This window comes from Papio anubis, chromosome 11 (genome assembly GCF_008728515.1).
Source record: "Papio anubis isolate 15944 chromosome 11, Panubis1.0, whole genome shotgun sequence".
Classification (NCBI taxonomy): domain Eukaryota; kingdom Metazoa; phylum Chordata; class Mammalia; order Primates; family Cercopithecidae; genus Papio; species Papio anubis.
Genome location: NC_044986.1, coordinates 15,996,537 through 16,018,933, shown reverse-complemented (window position 1 = coordinate 16,018,933; position 22,397 = coordinate 15,996,537). Strand labels below are relative to the sequence as shown.

The 22,397-nt window shown below is 48.5% G+C and overlaps 1 protein-coding gene across 3 annotated transcripts in view; it reads left to right on the top strand.

Annotated features, from left to right (window-relative positions):
* Positions 1–6,804: 6,804 nt before the first annotated feature.
* Positions 6,805–22,397, top strand: part of SLC18A2 (solute carrier family 18 member A2) — a 39,363-nt gene continuing 23,770 nt past the window's right edge. For 2 of the 3 annotated variants that reach the window (XM_031652040.1, XM_031652042.1), the window contains exons 1-9: positions 6,805–6,952; positions 7,403–7,538; positions 9,723–10,074; positions 19,169–19,227; positions 19,807–19,890; positions 20,164–20,256; positions 21,012–21,101; positions 21,215–21,258; positions 21,333–21,393. In XM_031652040.1, the coding sequence (XP_031507900.1) occupies positions 7,418–7,538; positions 9,723–10,074; positions 19,169–19,227; positions 19,807–19,890; positions 20,164–20,256; positions 21,012–21,101; positions 21,215–21,258; positions 21,333–21,393 (904 nt within the window). In that variant the 5' untranslated portion in view covers positions 6,805–6,952; positions 7,403–7,417. Of the gene's footprint in view, positions 6,953–7,137; positions 7,539–9,722; positions 10,075–19,168; positions 19,228–19,806; positions 19,891–20,163; positions 20,257–21,011; positions 21,102–21,214; positions 21,259–21,332; positions 21,394–22,397 lie in introns of those variants that run through there. The other variant, XM_031652041.1, reaches the window with a different exon arrangement.

The following is a 22,397-nucleotide window of genomic DNA, read 5'->3' as shown; positions in this document are numbered from 1 at the left end:
GATTATAGAAATGTCTCTTTCTCCCTTTCATTCTGTCCATTTTTGTTTCATAGATTTGGGGCCTTATTATTGGATGCATATGCATTACGACTTCTATATCTTCCTGTTGACTGACTCCTTTTCTCATAATGAAAGCTCCTTTTTAGATCTCTGTTTCAAGTTTTGTTTTTGAAATCTATTTTATCTGAAATTAATACACTCACTTCAGCCTTCTTAGGCTTATAGTTTATATGCATTGTATTTTTTTCATTCATTTACTTTCAACTGATCTGTGTCTTTATATTTAAAGAGTGTCTCTTATAGACAACATGGAGTTGAGACTCTTTTTAAAATCATTTCTGACAATGACTTTCTTTTATTTGTAGTGTTTATTAATGTTTACCATAATTTTTGATTTAGCTCGGTTTCCTCTATCATTTTCTTTTTGTTTTCTGCCTGACTCCTCTGGTTTTTGTTCATCTGTTCCTCCTTCCCCTTCTTTTAAAATGACTTGAATACTTTTTCTTAGAATGCATTTAGTTTTAATTTTTCTGTTAGCTGTTTAGCGATTCTTTGCATTATTTTTGACAGTGGTTGTCCTAGGATTCCATCATACATCCTTAACTTTTTACAGTCCATTTACAGTTAATCACAGGTCCTTCACATAAAGTATGGAAATATGGTCTCATTATAGCCCCAGAACCACCCCCATCCCTTAATAACAGTTGTTGTAAGTAATACATCTGCTTACGTCATGAGTCCCTCAAGATGATGTTATGATTTTAATTTTAAACAGTTAAAGGTTTATAAAGGAAGTTAGAGAGAAAAGGCAAAAAACAAAACCACAAAACAAAAAGAATCCATCCAAGAGTCTTTTGCCTTGAGCCAGACATAGCCCTTTTCGGATGTTTTGCCATTGTTTTCTGGGGAAGGAGGTTTCCATCTGCTATCACTGCTCTTCAGTCTGGCTTGCGACAGCACGTGACCCTGCCTGCTCCCCAGGAGGCATCTGCCTGCATGGCCTGTGTGTTCAGTGCAGCCAACGCTACATTGAAAGTGTTTGCCTTTTCTAAGTGTCTATGGTGACAGCCACTTTATCACCAACATATCCTTTTGGCAGGGGTGGCAGTGGTGGGGTACCTTATGTACAGAGAGGTGAGTTGATCCTCTGCCCAGTTCTGAGCAGACTGTGGTGCCCGTTTCTTGGTTTCTTTTCACTTATTTCCACTTCATCCTAGATCCCCACTCCTAGCCCCCTCCCGGGGAAGGGGATCCACTTCCAATGTGCTTGATTCATACCCTTGGATGGGAACGAAGCCTCCAAAAATGTAATGGTGTCCATGTGCTTGTCATGTACCCACTTGGAATTATGCTATAGAACTTACTCTCCTCCTCCTCCCAAGACCCAAGGCCTCCTAAAATCTGCCTGTGGAGATGTGTGCAATGCAGTGCACGGCTTCCATGGCTCCATGGTACTCTACAGTCACGTCCTCCACATTTCACCTACATCTTCCCTAGTGAGGGAAACCCAGGTTGCCTCAATTCCCCACTGCTGCACACAACATGGCAATGACCATCCTTGTCCATGCCCCTTAGGTCCTGAGTAGGGATTTCTCAGAGATGAACAGGACAGAGAGAGACAGAGAGAGACAGAAAGAGAGAGAGAGAGACTACAGCCTACCTTCAGGTCCCTGTTCTGGGCCCTCTCACTTCCTACTCTCCAGCCACAGCGTGGGGAGCAGCCAGACCCTCCCTTAAGCCACGTAGTAATCCTCCCACTAGCACCTTGTCTTTGCTCTCCTAGGAGGAGATTGGCAAGGAGCTCTTGAGGGTCTTGCCCAAAAGACACTTGCTCTATCCAGTCTGAAGATGATGCAAACAAATCATGTCTAGATGGAGCCCTCCTAGGAAAGTTCTGTTGAAGCTGCTAGCCCTGGAGATTCAGGGGACTGAGATACAGGCCATGGGAGACACCTGGGGCTATGTACAAATGGGATGGAATTTCCCACAAAGCGCAGTGGTAACTGTCTCAGTGACTTCCCTGGTGTGCCCTGAAACCTACAACGTATCCTACATTTACCCAGGCTCTTCCTGGGAGCAGCTCTTTGTGCAGGGGCTCTTCTGTGGGTAGCCTCTGGGGGGCTTTTACATCTGGCTTCTTGGTTTGAACAGAAGATGGCAGAGAGAGAACTCTGGATCAGAGGGTGGGCACTTACTTAATTCCACCAAAAAGTTCCTGACTGCTCTCCAGAAAGGCTGCACCAGTCCCCATGCACCCCAAGAAAAGTACCCTTGTTTCTCTATATTTTCACCAACAAATGGCCTCACCCAACTTCCTATTGTTGCCAGTGCTCCGGGTGTAGGGCTGCATCTCGACCTCATTTTAATAGGCATTTCTCTGATGACTAGTGTGTGAGTGTTTCTTCATGAGCTCGGTAGCTATTTGGGCTCCCCCTTCTGTGACCTATCTGTTCCGATCCTGTGCCAGCTTGCTGGCTCCTGCCTGGCTACTCTACTCTCCCTTCCTTCCCTGTCTGTGTGATAACTAGTATGCCAGGCTGGGCTAGCCTAGGAACCATTGAGTCTCTTGGGATGGCCTTGTTCGTTTCTGCTCTGACCCATTACTTGCATGTCACAGCTTAATGCCCAGGAGTTGAGGGTATTGTCCTTGTTTCCAGGTTCTCTGGTGGGGGAGCACCTGAGGATTTTTCCCCCAGGAAACACCTACACCTTCCCCGTATCCAGCACTTCCCATTTTCCAGTAACAGAGAACACCTAATGGATGTCAGGTACTAGGCAAGGCCCATCCCACTTTCTCTCTATAACTCCGCTGGGAGGGAGGGACTGTTAACCTGCTGGAGAGACAGATAAGAAACTGAGGTGTGTAAAGGTCAAGCAGCATGACCAAGGTCATGTAACTTGTAAGGGACCCCACTAGGATGCTGTCTACAGCTTAAACTCCTGTTAGTGTATCTCCAGTAATGTCTATTTCAAATAACTGCTATGTCCCAGGTGGCTACTTCCTAAATAGAATTTAGAAATTATCATTCCCAAATATTGAAATGCAATGAAAAAGTCAATCCTGGTACCACCTTTGTACCTCCTCAGTCTCCAGTGTCTAAAAAAGGTGCAAGTGAGTGGAGGGAGAGGAGGGAGAGTTACTTCCCTCTAGAGAGGAAGTAACTCTAGAGGAAGAAATGCTTCTTTGAGGGTTACTCAAAGGAGGAAGTGAAGTAAAAAGAAGTAACACCTTCATGAGGGTTTGTAAGGGAGGGGCCTGTCTGATGCTGGACCGCATGCTTTCCTCCAGGAAGCGATGCTGGGACTGAGAGAGGAAATAACTAGAAAAGAAGAGGAAGAGGAAGGAAAATGTGCAAAGGCCCTGCGGCAGAGAAATGCTGAGAGGAACCACTGTGGCCAGAGGGGGAAAGCAAGGGCTGAGAGGTATCAGAAGTGGCTGAGGAGGCTCTTCAGCCTGGAATGGCAGGACACTGAGTATATACGAAGATGTCCCAAGCTTTTGAGACCCTCAGTTTTCATGTCTTCCATTTTAAAGCTCATCTGGCTGAGATGGACCTGCGTGGGGACATGCACATGCTCCTGCATGGCCTCCCCTCTCCACAGTCTCCCATCTTCCCCTGGGCAAAGAAAGACTCCCTCCCTATCTAACCTGAGTCTGACCCCTTTCCTATATACAGTGTCCTGAGGCACAAAAACATCCTCGGCACCAAACAGAGACTTTTGGTGTCTCTTTCATCAAGGCTCCAAAAATCCCCTCCCTATGCGTCTCTTAAGTAATGCACTTTTAATACAATTTTCCTTTTTATGTTTAATAATTATTTATCAAAATGCATATTTGTGTATGATGTCTTGATCATTTAAATACCATCAATCATTGGTATAATCAGATAATCCTAAAGAGAATTTTAGAGCCTTATGGCCATAAGAAAATATTTATTTATTTATTTATTTATTTATTTATTTATTTATTTATTTATTTTTGAGGTAGGGTCTTGCTCTGTTGCCCAGGCTAGAGTGCAGTGGTGTGATCATGGCTTACTGCAGCCTTGACTTCCTGGGCTCAAGTGGTCCTCCCAACCCAGCCTTCCAAGTAACTGGGACCACAGGTGTGTACCCATGCTCAACTAATTCTTAATTTTTTTTATAGAGGGTCTCACTATCTTGCCCAGGTTGGTCTTGAACTCCTGGCCTCAAGAGATCCTCCTACCTCAGCCTCCCAAAATGCTGGGATTACAGGCATGAGTCACTGTGCCTAAACTTTTTTTTATAGTTTCAACTTTTGTTTGGGGATTCAGTGGGTACATGTACAGGGTTGTTATATGGGTGTATTGAGTGATGCTGAGGTTTGGGGTATAATCGATCCTGTACCCCTGGTAGTGAGCATAGTACCCAAGAGTTAGTTTTTCAACCTTTTCCCCCCTCCCTCCCTCTCCCCTTTAGTAGTCTCCAGTGTCTATTGTTGCCATATTTATGTCCATATGTAGAAAATTTTGAAAAGCTAATGCATAGTCACATATTTGTCGTAGTTCACATAATAGATAATGTGATGAATACAGAATTTAAACGATAAAAGCATTACAGTAGGATAAAAATATGTTGGAAACAGAATGGAAACATACTTTAAAGGGGTAAAGGACACAATGTAAATATTTTGACTATTAAAGGGATACTTGTTTATATTTTTAAGTATAACATGGCGGTTTTGTGTTCTTATATAAATTCCTTTGGGTATATTTAAAAGAGAGATATAATAGTTTTATATATAAAGGTCAATAAATACAATATGCCCTATTTAAATATATGAATAAAAAACTCATTTTAGATGCCAACTTGAAAATGTATAAGGCAAACATATTGTTAAACATTTTTTAGAGGGTTTCAACAAAAAGTCTGAAGACCCTGTTATAGGCCATACTGTTCTAGGGGTAGTGGCAGTGATCGGGAGGTGGGAATGCCAGGCTGGCATTATCCTTGGAGCCATCTACATCCAGCTGTCTGGGCTGGAGTTTGGTGTGGCTTCCAGTGTTCACTGCTATGATGCTGCTATCAGGTCAGAATGTCAGCAGGGATTTGTCTGGACTTTTACTGTTTCCCCAGCATTAACCACAGTGCCTGGCACATACTAAGAACTCAGCACATATTCACCGCATGAATGAGGGGCTGGCACTTACAGAGCTCTCACTTTGTGCCAGGCACTGTGCTAAGAGCTGCCTATACATTCCCGTGGAATTCTCACAGCCACGCTGCAGTAGGTCTGGTGAGTATCTCCATTCCAGAGATGGTGAAACTAAGCCACGAAGAGGATACATAACCAGCCCAAGGTCACCAGTCAAGGAAGTAGCAGACTGGGACCTGGGCATGTTGGTAGGCACCCTTTATCATGATGCTTCTCTGTCCCCATGGTCCCTGGGGTAGAGTCTGCATCTTAGGTTCTGAAACTCCAGAGCAAGCACTCTGGGGCACTCCGTGAGTGATACCCTCCTGCCATCTTAAATGGCTCTCTGCCATCTGCTTCCTCCTCCTAAGTGGTTTTCCTTCTGTCCTCCCTGTTTAATATTTAAGTTGCGTACATCCTGCGACATCCTGGAGACCCATGTTCCTGACCTACTTACCTGTTCAACCATCTCTTCTCACACTCGGGGTAGCAATGGGAAGCACAGGGGGTCTCTGCAATGGAGTAGGGAGGCGGAGAGAGCGGGGACAGCCACACACCACACTGCTGTTCTCAGTGGCCTCCTGCTGACAACAAGCTAACATTAATAAAACAAGGCCACTCTTCTGCTAAGAGACTGTGACAGGGTAACATTTATTCTAGGTGGCTTTCCAAGAAAACAGCTCCTGCTCCCATGGTCCCCTCGGAGGGGCCTGCAGAGCTCCAGCGATGTCAGAGGGCATCTGTTTGTTTCTCCTTTGCTTCTAAAAGGGACCTGTAAATCAAAGGCAGGCCCTTAGCCCTTGGCAGTGAGGATGACAGCTCTGCACCAGCTACACACAGGCCCCTGGCTCTAGGAACTATCTCTCACCCAGACGCCCAGGCACAGGACCGAGGGGCGAGAGTACAGGACACAGGGCCTAAGCCTGCTGCCCCACCCACAACCCACCCCCTAGCCCTTTCTCAGAGGCCAGGGGCACTCACCTAGCCTCCAGGGTCCCCTGCTCAAGTGGCCCCAGAGGCCCAAACCCACTGCTCCCACTTTCTGAGACCTGGGACCCTCACCTCCTCAGCTCCCACCGTAGGGCGACACTGAAAGGTATCCCCTTTTTCCCCCGTCACCAACTTGAGGATGCCCAAGACTCAAAGGCTCCTCCGAGTGGCACCCCCGCATCGGGGCTGCAGAGGAAGGAGAGGGGAGGGAATGGTGGGTGCAAAGCGTGGCTTTCTCAGGAAAGAGAAGCCTGTCCCTGGCTCCCAGCACCTGTCACCGCTGGCGATCTTACCCCACGGCCATCATTCCCGTCCTCAAGGCCCATTTCAGGGACACGGAGGCTCAAAGAGCCACCTGATTTATTCAAAGCAGCTCGTGCCACTACTTGGACCCACAAGAAAGCCTTGTCTCCTCGCCTTGGTCCCTGGCCCTTCACCCTTCGTCCAGGGTCTCTGACCTCTTTCCCTCTGCGCCCCTGCCGCTTCCCCAGGCCCGGGTCCCCAAGGCACTCGGCCACGCGCAGGGTCCGGAGAAGAGGCGCGGCCGCGGCCGAGGCGGGGACAGGGAGGCGGCGGCCCCTCCTGCGCAGCGACGGCGCGGGCGGGCGGAGACCGGGGCGCCCCAGCCCCCCGCCCCCACTCCCTCCGGCCGTGACGTCAGAGTCGGAAGGGGTAAACTGAGCGGCGGCGGAGGGGCGCTGGGGCGGAGACTGCGACCCGGAGCCGCCCGGACTGACGGAGCCCACTGCGCTGCGGGCGGTGGCGCGGGCGCGGAGGACTCGGGCAGGCATAGCAGGCGACCCCGAGGTAACGCGGCCCCGGCTCCCTGCTCGCAGGGTGCGGAGCCGGAGGGGAGCGGGGCCGGGGGAGGCAGGGAGGCAGGGAGGCCCCCAGAGCTACGCGGGCGGGGCTACGGGGACCCCGGGGCAGCCGGGGCGCAGGGCGCAAGGTGCACGGGGCCGAGCGTGCAGTTTGGGAAGTGGCACAGTTGGGGGCGGCGGGGATCCGGGCAGCGTCCTGGGGGTTCCAGGTTGGGTCCCCAGATTGGGTCTCCGACGGCGCTCGCGGGCGCTCTTTCCAGGGAGCGCAGGCGCTCGTGGGGACGTGCTCGAGCCAGATGAGCCCAGGCTGGGGCGCCCGGGGGTGTCCCCGGATGCCGGTGCGCGCGGCTCCCTGACTCTCCCTTCCGCGGCCTGGGGGGCGGGAGAATGGGGGTCCCCGGCCGCCTTGGGTCCTCACCGCGCGCCGCGCCCGCAGCGGAGCCCCGGAGACATGGCCCTGAGCGAGCTGGCGCTGGTCCGCTGGCTGCAGGAGAGCCGCCGCTCGCGGAAGCTCATCCTGTTCATCGTGTTCCTGGCGCTGCTGCTGGACAACATGCTGCTCACCGTCGTGGGTACGTGCAGACAGGGCACCCCTGCCCTGGCACCCCAGTCCCGGCGTCCCTTCCCGGGCACTCTGCTTACCCCAGCGCGGTCCCGGAGCTCCGCCAAGCCCCGGGAAAGTTGGAGACTCGCTTTGCAAAAAAGACATCCCCTCTAGGCTGCCGCGCCCGGGCTAGGAGGAGCCGCTTTGGTGGCTTCGCTTTCCTGATGCTCGGGTCAAAAACTGTGACATCCGATAAGACCCAGAACTTATGTTTCCCCCTGATAATTTCCCGCATCCTCTTGCCTGCTTTCACTGCGATGAAAAAGATTTCTGTTCCAGAAGAGAAATTCCTAAAGTTCAAAATTACGTGTTAGAATAATTATTGGGCTACTCGAAAATGCAGGTTAATAATTTGGTGTAGTACCTAAAAGAGCAAGTTTCGATCCCTTACTCCAAAAAAAAAAAAAAAAAAAAAAAAAAGACATTCAGGTATATTGTATTAGTGAATGACTTGATATGGAAATATTTCAGGAACCATTGCAAGAGCGATTTGAACAATGTTGGTTTTATTCTTTTTCCTATAATGGAATTTTGAAAAATTAAGTAATTGAAATTCAGATCTCTTAATTAGGCCCATTAACAGAGAAGGATTTGGTATGCATTTCCTTAAAAAAAAAGAAAAATCCCAGTTTTTAACGAATGAAAAAAAATCACGACTCATTTAGACTGTAAGTGGTGGGAGCTGTTTCCTTTCTCTCCATTTGCAGGTTTTCTCACAGCGGTTTTCAGAGCATCTGATAGGTTTCATCTCAAGGACTTATCAGAGCCGTGGAGCTCATCCCTGTTCAGTACCAAGGGTATTAGTTCTGCTTAGGCTGGAATGCTCCATTGGACACATGTGCTCACAGCTTCGATTATATGTTTCACAATTTAATTTGTATTTTTTTGTTGTTGCTTTTTGTTTTGTTTTTTGTTTGTTTTTTGAAACGGAGCCTCACTCTGTTGCCCAGGCTGGAGGGCAGTGGCCCAATCTTGGCTCACTGCAACCTCCACCTCCCGGATTCAGGTGATTCTCCTGCCTTAGCGTCCGGAGTAGCTGGGTTACAGGCCTGCGCCACCAAAGCTGTCTAATTTTTGTATTTTTATTAGAGACAGAGTTTTGCCATGTTGGCCAGGCTGGTCTTGAACTTCTGACCTCAGGTGATCTACCCTCCTCGACCTCCCAAAGTGCTGGGATTACAGGCGTGAGCCACCAAGCCTGGCCTGTGTCACGGTTTTGCTTTTTCCTTGTGAAAGTCTTAGGAATTCTTAAATCTTACAAGTTGTAGGAAAAATTGCAGATTCCCACTCACACAATGGAAGGATGAAGTGGGCTTGTTGCAGAATTTCCAAGTTATTACTTCCTGCAGGTTAATTTTTTTCTAAGACACATAATGAAATATAGTTTTCTGTTTCCTTGATTCATTCATTTGAAAGTCTTTTGAGCCTCTCTTTCTTAGAAGCACCGGTTGACCCCAGGTCAGCACTGTGTTGACATCAGACCACATTTTGCTTTTCTGAAATATTCCTTGAAGGAACAATGTGGAAGAAACCCACAAACGACAGAATCTGTGGGAGCAGTCAGTTCAGCACAGCAGCTGCCTTTGAGAGGAGACAGTCTTCAGGGGCGCTGGGGGCTTGGTTCTTTCTAGTGAGCTAAGGAAAGTGAACTTGCTGCAATGTCATTGTAGACATCTGGCACAGGGCTCCTGTTTTTGGGGTAGACCTGCAACCTCTCTGGATCTCTTCTGGCATTTGACACAACCATAGTTTTGCTGTTGTTGTTGTTGTTGTTTTGTTTGTTTGAGACAGAATCTCACTCTGTCGCCCAGGCTGGAGTGCAGTGGTGCGATCTTGGCTCACTGCAATGTCCACCTCCCAGGTTTAAGCGATCCTCCTGCCTCAGCCTCCCAAGGAGCTGGGATTACAGGCGGGTGCCACCATGCCCAGCTAATTTTTGTATTTTTAGTAGAGAGAGGGGTTCTCCATGTTGGCCAGGCTGGTCTTGATCTCCTGACCTCAGGTGATCCACCCGCCTCAGCCTCCCAAAGACCTGGAATTACAGGTGTGAGCCACTGCTCCTGGCCGATGCAACCGTAGTTTTTTGCTGACTTTTTTTCCTGGAGAGGGTTTCAGTGTGATCACCACCTTGCCATTCTGCTCTCATCCCCAGTCCCCATCATCCCAAGTTATCTGTACAGCATTAAGCATGAGAAGAATGCTACAGAAATCCAGACGGCCAGGCCAGTGCACACGGCCTCCAGCTCAGACAGCTTCCGGAGCATCTTCTCCTATTATGACAACTCGACCATGGTCACTGGGAACGCTAGCAGAGACCTGCAGGAAGGGCCGCTTCATCAGACCACCACACAGCACATGGTGACCAACGCATCCGCTGTCCCTTCCGACTGTCCCAGTGAAGACAAAGACCTCCTGAATGAAAACGTGCAAGTCGGTCTGTTGTTTGCCTCGAAAGCCACCGTCCAGCTCATCACCAACCCTTTCATAGGACTGCTGACCAACAGGTAGGGCAGACGACTTTAGTCAAAGAGTTTGATATTTGTATCAGTCCTAGCTTATGTCCTTCCTGGAATTCTGCCTCTTATTTATTGGGGGGAGTCTGGAAAATCCATGGTGGGTGAGCTGGGGAAAACCCAGTCTCCTTCTCCTATGTCTCTGTTCCCAGGTAACCACCATTTCTTATTCTATTCTCCCTTCTGTTGCTCAACAAGTAAGAAAATATTAAAGAAGACAGAATAAAGAGAACCTCTTTTACCGAGTGGGAGGACTTTGGCCTGTCTAAATGCCAGGTTTCATAAGTGCGTTTGTCAGAATTGCCCTTGGCAGCAAGGAACTCTATAGTCGCCATGGCTGTCATCCTATTTTAGGAGCCATGTGGCCTCCTCTTGCCTTCTACCTCAGGCCATGAACTTCTTTGTAGAGAGTCAAGGTGTCTTCTTTTGGAGCTGGCATGTTAAAGGCTCTCATAGATACCAGGTAGGGAGTGTGGGAAAAGGTCGGACGCACTGCTGCATAGTTTGAGCTCCAAGCTGATGCCAAGGTCACGGGCTGTGTTCTTCCCTTCTGGTGGTTACATAGCCATGTCCACGTGCATGAAAGGAAGAGAAATGAGGCTATTGTCTGGATAATCCAAGCTGCCTAAACTAGCTTCAGATGAATCAGGCTGTTCTAGATTTTTTTGAACCCACATTGTTTGGAATAACTGTTTACTTCTCCACTGTTGGTGAAATGTTTGTTCTTCTACAGCTGAGGTGGACCAGTTCTGCCTGGTCTGTGGGCACTCAAAGCTCAGGACAAGGGCCTTGCAGCTGAGAGGAGGAGGCAGGCCCCTAAGGTGTCAGTGCAGGGAGCGGGAGCTGGTACAGTTGAGTGTTGGTGGTGGGCTGCCAAGTGCACAGTGTAGCTACCTAGGTGGAAATGATACGTGTGAGGCGTACCTGTTGTTAAACGTCAGAAATGGTGGGGAGGGGCGTGCCCAGAGTCCTACCTGCAGACCAGGCCCAGAAGCAGGAACAAAGACTAGACTGGAAATGGAGGAGATGGTGGCGGGGAGAGGGCGGAACTAAGGAGACAGGGGAAACCAGGGCTGGGCTAGGCTGTAAGAGGCCCCAAGTGCTGGGCTGAGAAAGGAGTGGGATTCTACGTGGGGCAGTTGGGAGCCATTACAGATACCAAAGCCAAAGAGAGTGAGTGAATCAAGCACAATGTTAAGCAGGGTAAGTGGGCAGGGAGCAGGGAGAACTTTGCATTTCCTCTGCCTTTGGCATGGGGAGTGGGGCGCAGGACTGGCTACATAATTTGTGGGGTTTAGTGCAAAATGAAAATATGTGCCCCACATTCAAATATTACGAAACACTTCAAGGTGGCAACAGAGCATTAAAGCGACCAAGCTCTGGGAGCAGATCCCTGTGCGACTCTAGGGTTAGGGGCACTGGGAGCTGAGGAAGCCTTGGGTGGTGGCTGGGGCTCAGGGAGGGGACGGCAGATCTGGCCTTCCACCAGCACAAGTTGCCCTTGGACACATGGAGCTTGAGTCAGACAGGAGCACTTTCTCAACATCTGCAGTTTGATTTTCTGGAACGAAGGGTGCCATTGAATTGATTTCAACAATCTCAAGCCACGTCCAGCCCTCCAGTCTGTGCAGAGCAATATTCTAAGGTTGCTACATAAAATATGCTAAGCAAATTAACCCAGCGAAGGGCTGACTGTAAGCCCATTAAGAAGGTGACATTCAGTGGCTCCTCTGTTCTCAGGAGAAAAACCAAACAGACCTCAGTAGTTGCAGGATTGTTTTCTTTCCTTTTTTCAAGACTAAGAACGCTTCTTAAAATGCATCTGGTATAATTACAGAAAATAGCTCAGGGTTTTGTATTCTGAGAAAGCAAACAGCTCAAATACTGTATGTGAAAATTGAGGACATTATCGTAATAATGCCTTGCCAATCACTTGGGTGGAACGTTGCTAGCTGTAGAGTGTAATACTTAGAAATTCGGCTGAAATGATGTGAGTACTCCAATCTTCCAAACGCAAATGGCAAATGAAAAGCTTTTTTAAAAATCCCATTCTTATTTTTAATGCATTGCTTAAAATGTCATGCATTAAAAATGCATGGGGAAGAAGCTTGTCTAAAACCAGTGAGCCCTTTCCCCTGTTAAATACTCCAAAGGCTTTGAGGCTGTAGCCACACCAGGCTCATGTTCGGGACTTCAAAAACATTGTCTTCCATTTTGTGACTTGTGAAATTTAGTCTATTCTCATGGTGAGTAATCCACTTTGAAAGTTATCTGGAGCAAAATTGTAATCCTCAACTGTTTTGCCCAGCTACCCAGCAAATTTGAAAATGATTTTGTAGTACTGCCTGGTAATATGGAAGGGCAATTCTTTTTTTCTTTTCTTTTGAGATAGAGTCTTGCTCTGTCACCCAGGCTGGAGTGCAGTGGTGTGATCTTGGCTCACTGCCACCTCCTGGGTTCAAGCAATTCACATGTCTCAGCCTCTTGAGTAGCTGGGATTACAGGCGTGCACCACCATGCCTGGCTGTTTTTTGTATTTTTTGGTAGAGATGAGGTTTCACCATGTTGGTCAGGCTGGTGTCGAACTCCTGACCTCAGGTGATCTGCCCACCTTGGCCTCCCAAAGTGCTGGGATTACAGACATGAGCCACTGTGCCCAGCGAGCAAACACATTTTCATATTGTGATCCTGATTTGTGATTTGTCTCATAATTTCCAAGCCCGATAGCTATGAATTTGGGGACTGGGCAGCTCTTCTGGACACTCCAAGATTCTACTTCCCACCACAGTTCAGATGGAAGCAGAGAAGGGACAAATGCATTCCATTTGCCTTTAATAGTCTCCAAGGAGTTAACCTGTGAGCCATTGCAAACAGTCTTTTGGTGTAAACTGTGCCAATCACATCCTCCATGAGCAAGATGTATGACTCAAGTCTTCAGTGTTGTAAACAAATGTGTTTAAAAGCTTTTTAAAATTGGTTAATATGTTTCTGATTAAAGAGTAGTTTAAAATATGGAGCATCAGCGCTTGCAGAGACTTTTCCCGAAAGCTTTTGGGCCAGTCCTAACATTTTATAGGCAAAGGAGTTTGCAGTTGAGGAGGAGAAAGCATTTACCACGACTGTGGCGGGACTGCAGCCACATGTCGTGACTGTCCGGTTTCAAGCTTTGTTCTTCCCCACTTCCTGTTCTTCCCACCTGCTTACAATTATACAGCTTGTACTTTTAGCTACTAGAAATAAAGAATGCAACTCAAAATCCGTCTTTCTTGCACTGACTTGGGCTCTTCCTGGTTGTACCAGGCAGAACTGCTGAAGACCCAGTGAGTTGCTGATTGCTATTTTTAATCAATGAGCAGAGAGTTTAGAAAAGATCAGCCTGATTCCTGTGGACATGGACCCTCCCTGGTCCCGGAAATTTTCAGTCTTTTTCCAGTCCCTGGTGTGAACTGGTCCAGCCTCGTGCATCCCTAAAGATGTGTGGGAAAGCTGCCTGTAGCCAGGCTGGGCAGAGCTATTCTTTTCCAAAGCTGCTTGTTTCAGAAGTGGGACCCACTCTGAATCGAGACGTTCTACAGCGCACCACACCATACTTGGACTCCCCTATTCACAGTCATGATGGTGCCATGTGAGTGGCTTTTGTGGGTAGGAGACACAAAAGGTAGGCTGCCTGTCTGTTTGTTTATTTATTTATTGAGACAGACTCTCGCTGTGTTGCCCAGGCTGGAGTGCAGTGGGGCTATCTCGGCTCACTGCAACCTCTGCCTCCCAGGTTCAAGCAATTCTCCTGCTTCAGCCTCCCGAGTAGCTGAGACTACAGGTGCATGCCACCACGCCTGGCTAATTTTTTTTGTATTTTAGTATAGAGATGGGGTTTCACCATTTGGCCAGGCTTGTCTCGAACTCCTGACCTCAAGTGATCCTCCCGCCTCAGCCTCCCAAAGTGCTGAGATTACAGGCGTCAGCCACCACGCCTGGCCACATCTGTTGTTTTTAAATATTTGATAAGTTCTCACACCAAACCTTGAAAATACAGAGTAACAATTTTTGGGTTCATTTAGCTGCTAATAGGATGCACATTCTTCCTGTTTCATTTGTTATTCAGATACTATATTTCTACTGAAAACATATGACCAGATAGGTGGCAAAAAACCTTTGAGATGGGTGTGTGTAGTGATCACCTGGCCAATAGCACACTTTCCAACAAAGCCTGAGGATGCTGGGTTGACCTGATTTCCATGCTGGAGCCTCTTGCCTCTCATTTTATAATTCTGGCTGAACTATTCGTTTCATGAGTGCAGTTGTGTGCAGGTGGTAGCAGAAATTATACTAGTGATGCTTGGTCATCATTTGGTCTAAGAAGCAAATTTTAGATATATATGTACATAAGAGGAATGTTCCAGGCAAATGAACAATGGAACAACACGTTTACATTTCTCTCTTCCCTCAGTCAGGTAACGAAGTGACGTTGTGGTCTTGCTTAGCATAAGGTTTAAATAAGAGTTGCATCTTCACAACCGAAAGATATTCCACACCAAACGACTGGCTTGGGAAAGAGTTAACTTCATTGCTGGGGACCGTTTCCCTTGGCTTCCTCCTTAGCTTGTCATTGTCTCGGTGGTCTGCTTTTTATCAAGCCAGCGTCAGTGGCTTAATTTATTTCCATAGTTACTTAGTATATTTGAAAGCAGTTCTTTTTCCTTGCAAATCTTAGCTAACATCTGAACGACAAGGAGGAAGCCACAGGGCATGAAATCTCTGTGAAATCTATGGTTTTATTTTATTTTTTTTGCTAGCTTCAGCCAGTGGGTCTGAAGTAGGCTTTGTAGGAATAAGCAGTGACCTTTTCAGCTTCTCTATGGATAGGGAAACCAGCTGTTCCGAGAAGGGATCTCCCATCCTGGATGTGGTTAGGATGGTAGGCAGGGTTTGATGAGTCTTTGCTTCTGAAATCAGAGGAAAGTGGCTGTGGAATTAGAACATTCCTAGGAGAAGCAAAGCCTCTGTTAAGCTGTGTGTCAGAGAACAGGGCTCACGCCCAGGAAAGAGAGAAGTACGTGCCCCCTGGAACTCTCTGGTAGCTGAAAAAGACAAGCAGGACCTAAGAATTTTAACAAGCGAAACCGAAGCATTTTATCTACTAAATGATTGACACACCTCCTACTATATCCAGGCAAATTGAAAATATCAGTCCATTTACTGTCATTCATTTACTGCACACCTTTTAGGAGTGTGTAGGGATCACCGGAAGGGAGCTGTTGTCTCTCGTTGCATCTGGTGATAGTTTGCACCCTTCGGGGCTCCGTAGTCTGTATCCTTTTTGTAATTTACCATGGTAGAGGAAACTATGGTTTTAACAATCGTGAGAAGAGAGCTTGCATTAGTCTCCATGGCAAGGATAAGCTAATTATTAACACTAGAGAAGTATTGTCCTCACTGACCATTTCGGGACAGACGGGGTTTCTGCACTGACTAAGTATATATAATTAACATAACTTTTATTGTTTTACATGTTGTTCTAGGGATTCAATATATGATTTTTAGTCTTACTCAAATTGGATTAACTGCTTCGTGATTCTCTGTAGAGGATGACCGTGGGCCAGGATGACATTTGGCTAAAGGTTTGCCGAATCAGATCTAGCTCTGCTTAGCAATACTTTAATTGAGATGGCCCTGAATTGAGACAAGGGGGGCAACTCAGACACAGATTGTGACTATTGTCAGTTGAGTTTCTGTCTGTTTAGGAGATACTGTGGGGAAGCAGAAAGGGTTTGGTCCTTCTGCCCACCACTCAATGACTAGGGGCACTGGACGACCCTCCTTCTATGGTGGGTGCTCGAGGGGCCAGAAGAGTTTGAGGGCGGAGACCCAGGAGCTTCCCAGGGTGTCTTCTCTGCCTTGAAGCTGAGCTCTGGGGAAACATGATGCCCAGCGCTTAGCACTGAGCAGCCCCTGCAGTGGCTTGGCCTGTGTTGAAAGTGGAGGCACAGGTATGTCCGGTACCGAGAAGGCGGCAACATGAGCCTGGTTGTATCTGAAGCCATCGGCTTGCTCTGCAGCCAAGGGCGAGCCACTCTGTCTCTGAACCTCAGCTTTCTTATCTAAGGTGAGGGTTTGGACTGGCTAGCCCCTGAGTTTCCTTCTAGCTTTGATGTTCGTTTATTCCATACATGCATTGTTAAAATCCCAAAGAAAATTAGAAAGAAAAACAGTAACTGCAGTGTTTCTAAGAAAAACACAGCACCTCAGATGGTAAAAAAGAACCCTCTGTGGGCACAAACCCTGTGGTTTTCAGTGAAACTGTGCACCCTCCATCCCACGTGCTCTGGTGTCCCCACCCAGGTGCACATCAGCAGGGCCCAGCACATGTTACCACACTCAAGGTATGCCCGTAGCCTTGGATTTGGGGTAAGTAATTCACCTCCCCGAGCCTCAGTGTTGATCATCTGAAAAATGGATAAAACCAGCTACCCTCCCTTGGAATCTCAGGCCACCCAGCATGTTGGTTGGTTCCCTGCTTACAGTCGTGGGAATGTCTGAGTCTTCAGGTAGGGAGGGACCTCAGTAGCTTCCAGCCCACCCCAGCTGTGCCCTGATGGGTTACCTGGCTGGATTGAACAGTGGGCACAGTATGGCTGGTGGTTTGGGGGTCACAGACAGGGGCTGTCACATTTTATTGAGTTTTGTCCTGAAACCACCCATTGCTTCTGCCTACAGTCTGGGAAAGGGCCACAGATGCCTTATTTGGCTTCAGGGATGTCCCTGCAGTCTGAAAGGTTCCATATTAGAGCCTTAAAAATAGCCAAAATGAAGAACTGGTGAAAGAAGAGTGAGGCCCCTAATTCCAACAACTTTGACACGTATTGGTACTTCAATGACTAGATTTTCCAAATGTATGTTGAACGGTGGGAGAAGCCTGTGTTTATTCCAGGACAGTCAAGAAGATGGTCATATGCCTGTTCTTTCTTGGGACAAACTGCAGTTGCTGAAAATAAACTGCCTGTGAGTTCTCCTCTCTGCGCCTCCTGGACATTTCCTGATTCAGTATCCCACAGTGCCGCGTGAGCCCCCGGCGCTGGGTTTCTTTTGTCCACATAAATAAGGGGCACAGAGAATCAGCTCTGGGTGGGCTGAGACAGGAGAAGCTGCCACCCAATGGCCATCTGAACTGCAGGTCAGAATCCTGGCATCTTCTCTGGTTTACCCAATTTGCTTGGAGCCCCACTTTGTGAATTACAAGCTCACCTCTGTTCACAGCAGGGGAATCTTTGCATGGTTTGTGGGAGGGGCCTGACTCTCTGGGAATCTGTCATGCTTGTGAGTTACTCTCTGTATTTTTGGTATTTGGTTTCTGGATACAGGTGAAGCAGTTAAAAAATATTTCAGTATGGTCAAGAAAACTTTTGGAAAGATTCTATTTAATGCCGTTTGGGTACCAGAGGAAGTGGTAAAGTTTACAAGGAAAAGCCATGTGGGAATGGCCCAAGTGAAATTAGTCTGATGACATCTGATAAGTAATGACAGATGTCATGATGTCATGCCTCAGTTTCCTCATCTGTAACATAGGGAGGTGAAATAGGGCCCTTATTAAATCATGACTAAATCTGGCGGGTGTAAGTGCTGGGATAACTGAGTTTAAACTTTAAATGAAGGCGATATGATTATGATTTTTTTTTTTTTTTTCGAGACAGAATCTCACTCTGTCACCCAGGCTGGAGTGCAGTGGTGCGATCTCAGCTCACTATGACCTCCCCTTCCTAGGTTCAAGCAATTTTCATGCCTTAGCCTCCCAAGTAGTTGGGATTGCAGGTGTGCACCACCATGTCTACTCATTTTTTTGTATTATTATTTTTTTAGTAGAGACAGGGTTTTACCATGTTGCCCAGGCTGGTCTGGAACTCCTGAGCTCAGGTGATCCACCCACCTTGGCCTCCCAAAGTGCTAGGATTACAGGCATGAGCCATCATGCTCAGCCGATTACAATTTTTTTTTTGTTAAAGCCTAGAATGGAAGAACCCTTCCAGGCTGTGCCCGGAGCTCAGGATGCTTGGTTCTTCTGCCTTCCTGGATTCATTTGATTCCTCTCCAGGTTCCTGAGGGTCCAGAGCTAGAGACAGAAGAGACTTAGAGATGTCAGGCTCTTCTGGGTTGGAGCAAACCTGCAATTGGACAAGAGCTCAGCCACCGTTGGCTTCCTCTCAAGGCAGAGGGGCTGGGAAGCTGCCGGTACCCTCATGCCCCACCCACAGAGCAGGGACCCAACTGTCTGCTTGATTCAGCAGAAACAGAGGACAAAGAAGGAAGAGAATGAGGGAGGAGATGACATTTCTTAGGCACCTTCTATGCTGTAGGCACTGGTGTTAACAGTTTAACATCCATATCTCTTTCCGTACTCTAGTCCTGGGAGGTGGGCGGTGGTCTCTCCGAGGGGCTGAGAGGAGACCTCCCTAGATTAAGTGGCAGGGTCACGTGTCCAGCCAGACATGGCATAGGGAAATGCCAGGGTCTTTCCACCGGCCCTGTTGAGCTGGCGCCAGAGCCCTAGGTGAGCAGTGGTCTTGCGGAGCAATTTGGAGTTTGAAATTTTGCACAGAAAATGAGACTTTGTCTTTGTAGGTTGGCCTCATGGGGTCAACAGGAAGGAAGATCTTAACATCTTGCTTCCTAATGCCTCTTAGACATACTGCAGTCTGCCAGTTGAATCACTTGATGGCCTTTTACCCGAATCATTTGATTGCAGTGGCTCCTTTGGGAGAGCTCTAGCAAAGACTATAATTAAAGGAATCATTTTTTAAAAATGACAGAAATAGGGGCCGTGTATTTTGGATGTGTTCTGGGTTACTTGCCAATATTGTGTTAACATTTATTCCGGAGAAATTTCTGTTCACAGTGGCAGTCCATAAATGTATTCACGTTCTAAGACAAATACAAAAAGGTCACATAGGAAGCACCGAGTATATGAATTTTCAGAAAAGTCCACCAAACACTTATCTGTCTAATCCCAAAGGGTAGCCAGGAGAAAATCAATATAAAGCCTTAAAAAAATAGCCTGCAGTCACCAGATTTGTGTGATGTTTGTGTTTTGCAGAATTGGCTATCCAATTCCCATATTTGCGGGATTCTGCATTATGTTTGTCTCAACAATTAGTAAGTGTCTGGTGTTTTCCTTCTGAGTGTGGGTCTCATCAGGGTGGGCATGGATGCCCATGAGCCGGGAATTAAGAATACAACCTGGGGACGGGGTGCGATTGGCTCATACCTGTAATCCCAGCACTTTGGGAGGCGGAGGCGGGCGGATCACCTGAGGTCAGGACTTAGAGACAAGCCTGGCCAACATGGCAAAACCCCGTCTGTACTAAAAATACAAAAAGTAGCTGGGTGTGGTGGCATGCACCTATAGTCCCAGCTACTGGGGAGGCTGAGGCAGGAGAATCACTTGAACCCAGAAGACGGAGGTTGTAGTGAGCCGAGATTGCACCACTGCACTGCAGCCTGGGCGACAGAGCAAGACTCCGTCTCAAAAAAAAGAATATGGCCTGGGAGGTTTGTGTACTGGCAACAATTGCAGAAAGAAATTGATAGAGAGCTTTTTATGGAACAAAAGCACAAGGTGGCTAACATGCAAATGCTCCACCGGGTTAAGGGGGGGCTCCTGAAATGTCCCTGTTTGGGACGGTTGTGTCCTAGTAGCACTGATGTGCGGTCTTGGACCCCTTCTCTCGGCAGTGTTTGCCTTCTCCAGCAGCTATGCCTTCCTGCTGATCGCCAGGTCGCTGCAGGGCATCGGCTCGTCCTGCTCCTCTGTGGCTGGTAGGTGTGGAACGCCTGAGTGAGTTCGTGAGGGGCCCCTTGCAGAGTGAGCTGGACTCATTCAGGGAATTCAGGTATTGGTGGTGGTTGGAGTGCTGGGGATTCTTGGAGAAGGTACCCACTTTCCTCTTGGGTTTTGCTTGGTCTTACATTTTAGTGAATCTGACAGGTTTGGGAAGATCACAAGGCTGGCTGGAGAGGGAAGGCAAGTCACGCATTATTCTTTTGCTGTTCCCCGGAGCTGGCCTGTTGACCATTTCTTTCCATGTGTAGGGATGGGCATGCTTGCCAGCGTCTACACAGATGATGAAGAGAGAGGCAACGTCATGGGAATCGCCTTGGGAGGCCTGGCCATGGGGGTCTTAGGTGGGTAAGGCCCCTGTGTAGGCGAACTGGCAAGAGGGGCCTGCCTGGTGCTGGACAGCGGCAGTCCCCATCCCATGACCCTGTGGAAATTTGCGCTGACACAGAAATTCCCTTTTTATTTCTTCCTTTCCTGCTTTCATGAAGACTTTGAAAAATGGTAGGAAGAGCCCTGAGCTGGGGGTGGAGGGGATCAGGATTACCGCTACCCCTGCCCCAAACCTCCCTGGGCGCAGATGGAAAACCAAAGGTTGAACAGGATGGTCTGCCAGACCCTTTCCTCGGGAACATTCAGTGGGTTGTAATCAGGGAGAACTTGCCTTCTGGGTCTGCCTCCCTCACCTGCCCTGGCTGACTTCCCAGACCAGGGGGCAAACATCTTCCCTGAGAGGGATTCAGAGCCTTTCCCTTCCTCTCCTGATTGCCTGCGCTGTATGAGGAGTGAAGTCCCTGTTTACACATTTTCTTGTGCAGAAAGAGTGCAGTGGAAGCCTCCCAGCCCTGGGCCTGGATCTTGTTTCTCTCGGGCCTTTGCTTTCAGGGTGACCTTTATAGACTCTTGCCCATTTCTTAGGAAAAGTCACTTGGAGGAAGTTACCAAGACAACTGAACTCTAACTGAACAGAACAATAGGGCAGACACCCCCAAACCTTATTGGAACAAAGTAGAGAGAGAAACACAAGAGTCAAATAGATGGTTCTAGTACGGGCAGAGGGCGTGTGTCCCAGGGGCAGTGTCCCCACTTTCTCTCCCTGCAGTGGGCCCCCCCTTCGGGAGTGTGCTGTATGAGTTTGTGGGGAAGACGGCTCCGTTCCTGGTGCTGGCTGCCTTGGTGCTCTTGGATGGAGGTGAGTGAGTCCATGTGGGCACCTTGCCATGACCTTGGCATCCGTGCCGGCACACGCTTGGGCCACACCTGCTTTCTGAAGAGGGGCTTGTCTTTTTTATTTTTATTTTTTAGCTATTCAGCTCTTTGTGCTCCAGCCGTCCCGGGTGCAGCCAGAGGTGAGCGGCCGGGAATGAGGGCCCTGGGGGAGGAGGCATGGTGATGCTTCTGACGTGTGTTTTTTTCTTGACAGAGTCAGAAGGGGACACCCCTAACCACGCTGCTGAAGGACCCGTACATCCTCATTGCTGCAGGTGGGGCTCTGTGGGTTTTCTCCGTCAGGGCAATGCGAGGTGATGGCCGCATGCTGGAGGCAGGGGTGGATGGCCGGGGCTGATTTTCGTTTTGCTGCTAGAAATGTTGGGCCATAGAAAAACAGAAAAGGCAAAGAGGCTACAAGTCAAAGGAAATGGTTTTCTTCCACCATTGCTTTCTGACACTCAGCCAAGGCCCTTTTTGTCTTATTTGGGGAAAATCGAAATGGTGTATGCTGGGCTCTGCAGAGCTGCCTGGGTCCCTGGGGATGCCTGGCTGGGTTTGTTTGGAGCTAAGCTTGCCTACTGTGTTTGCATGGAAGGCCATCATTGTTTGACCTTGAACTTTCTGGAAGGAGTCCTTGGCCTCATGGCAAGGGTCCCAGGTGGGCAGTCTGACTCACCTTGGTGTGTATGAATAGAAACTGACAGCAGAGCCCCTCAGGGACCAGAGGGGCTCCCTTCTTGCAGAGAGCATCCCTGCTGAGCAAGCAGGGAGGCTGCTCAAACACCCTTTGGCTAAAGAACATGCTTCAGCCTAGAGGGGCTAAAAGAAAGCACTGGGGTTTTGTGACTCTTGGGAAGGATAATGGTCTGCATCTATCCAAGGGACTGTTCCCCAAGACTGTCCCAGTGGCAGGAGGCTGCCTGCTTTGGCAGGCCCTGGGCTGCCTAACCAGGGACCAGCCTTGTGAAGGTGCTGCTGGGCCTGAGTACCGAGGTAAGCAGACCCTTGGGGTCAGGCCAGGAGAAGGTCTGGCCGCATGCTGACGTGTTGGTTTCTGGGGCAGCCTGCACTATAGCACTGGACCCAGTTAGGGTTAGATGTGTCTAAGCAGGGCTCCCTAACACAGGTAGGCTGGATGGTGCCTGGGAGAACTGGGCACCAGTAGTTAAGTTCAGCCTTTGTCAACCCTCAGGCTGGTTGTGTTTAACCCTTCTGCTGCTGGATTTGATTAGGGCAGCAGGTATGTAACCCTGGCCAAGACTATCATGCTTGTTGG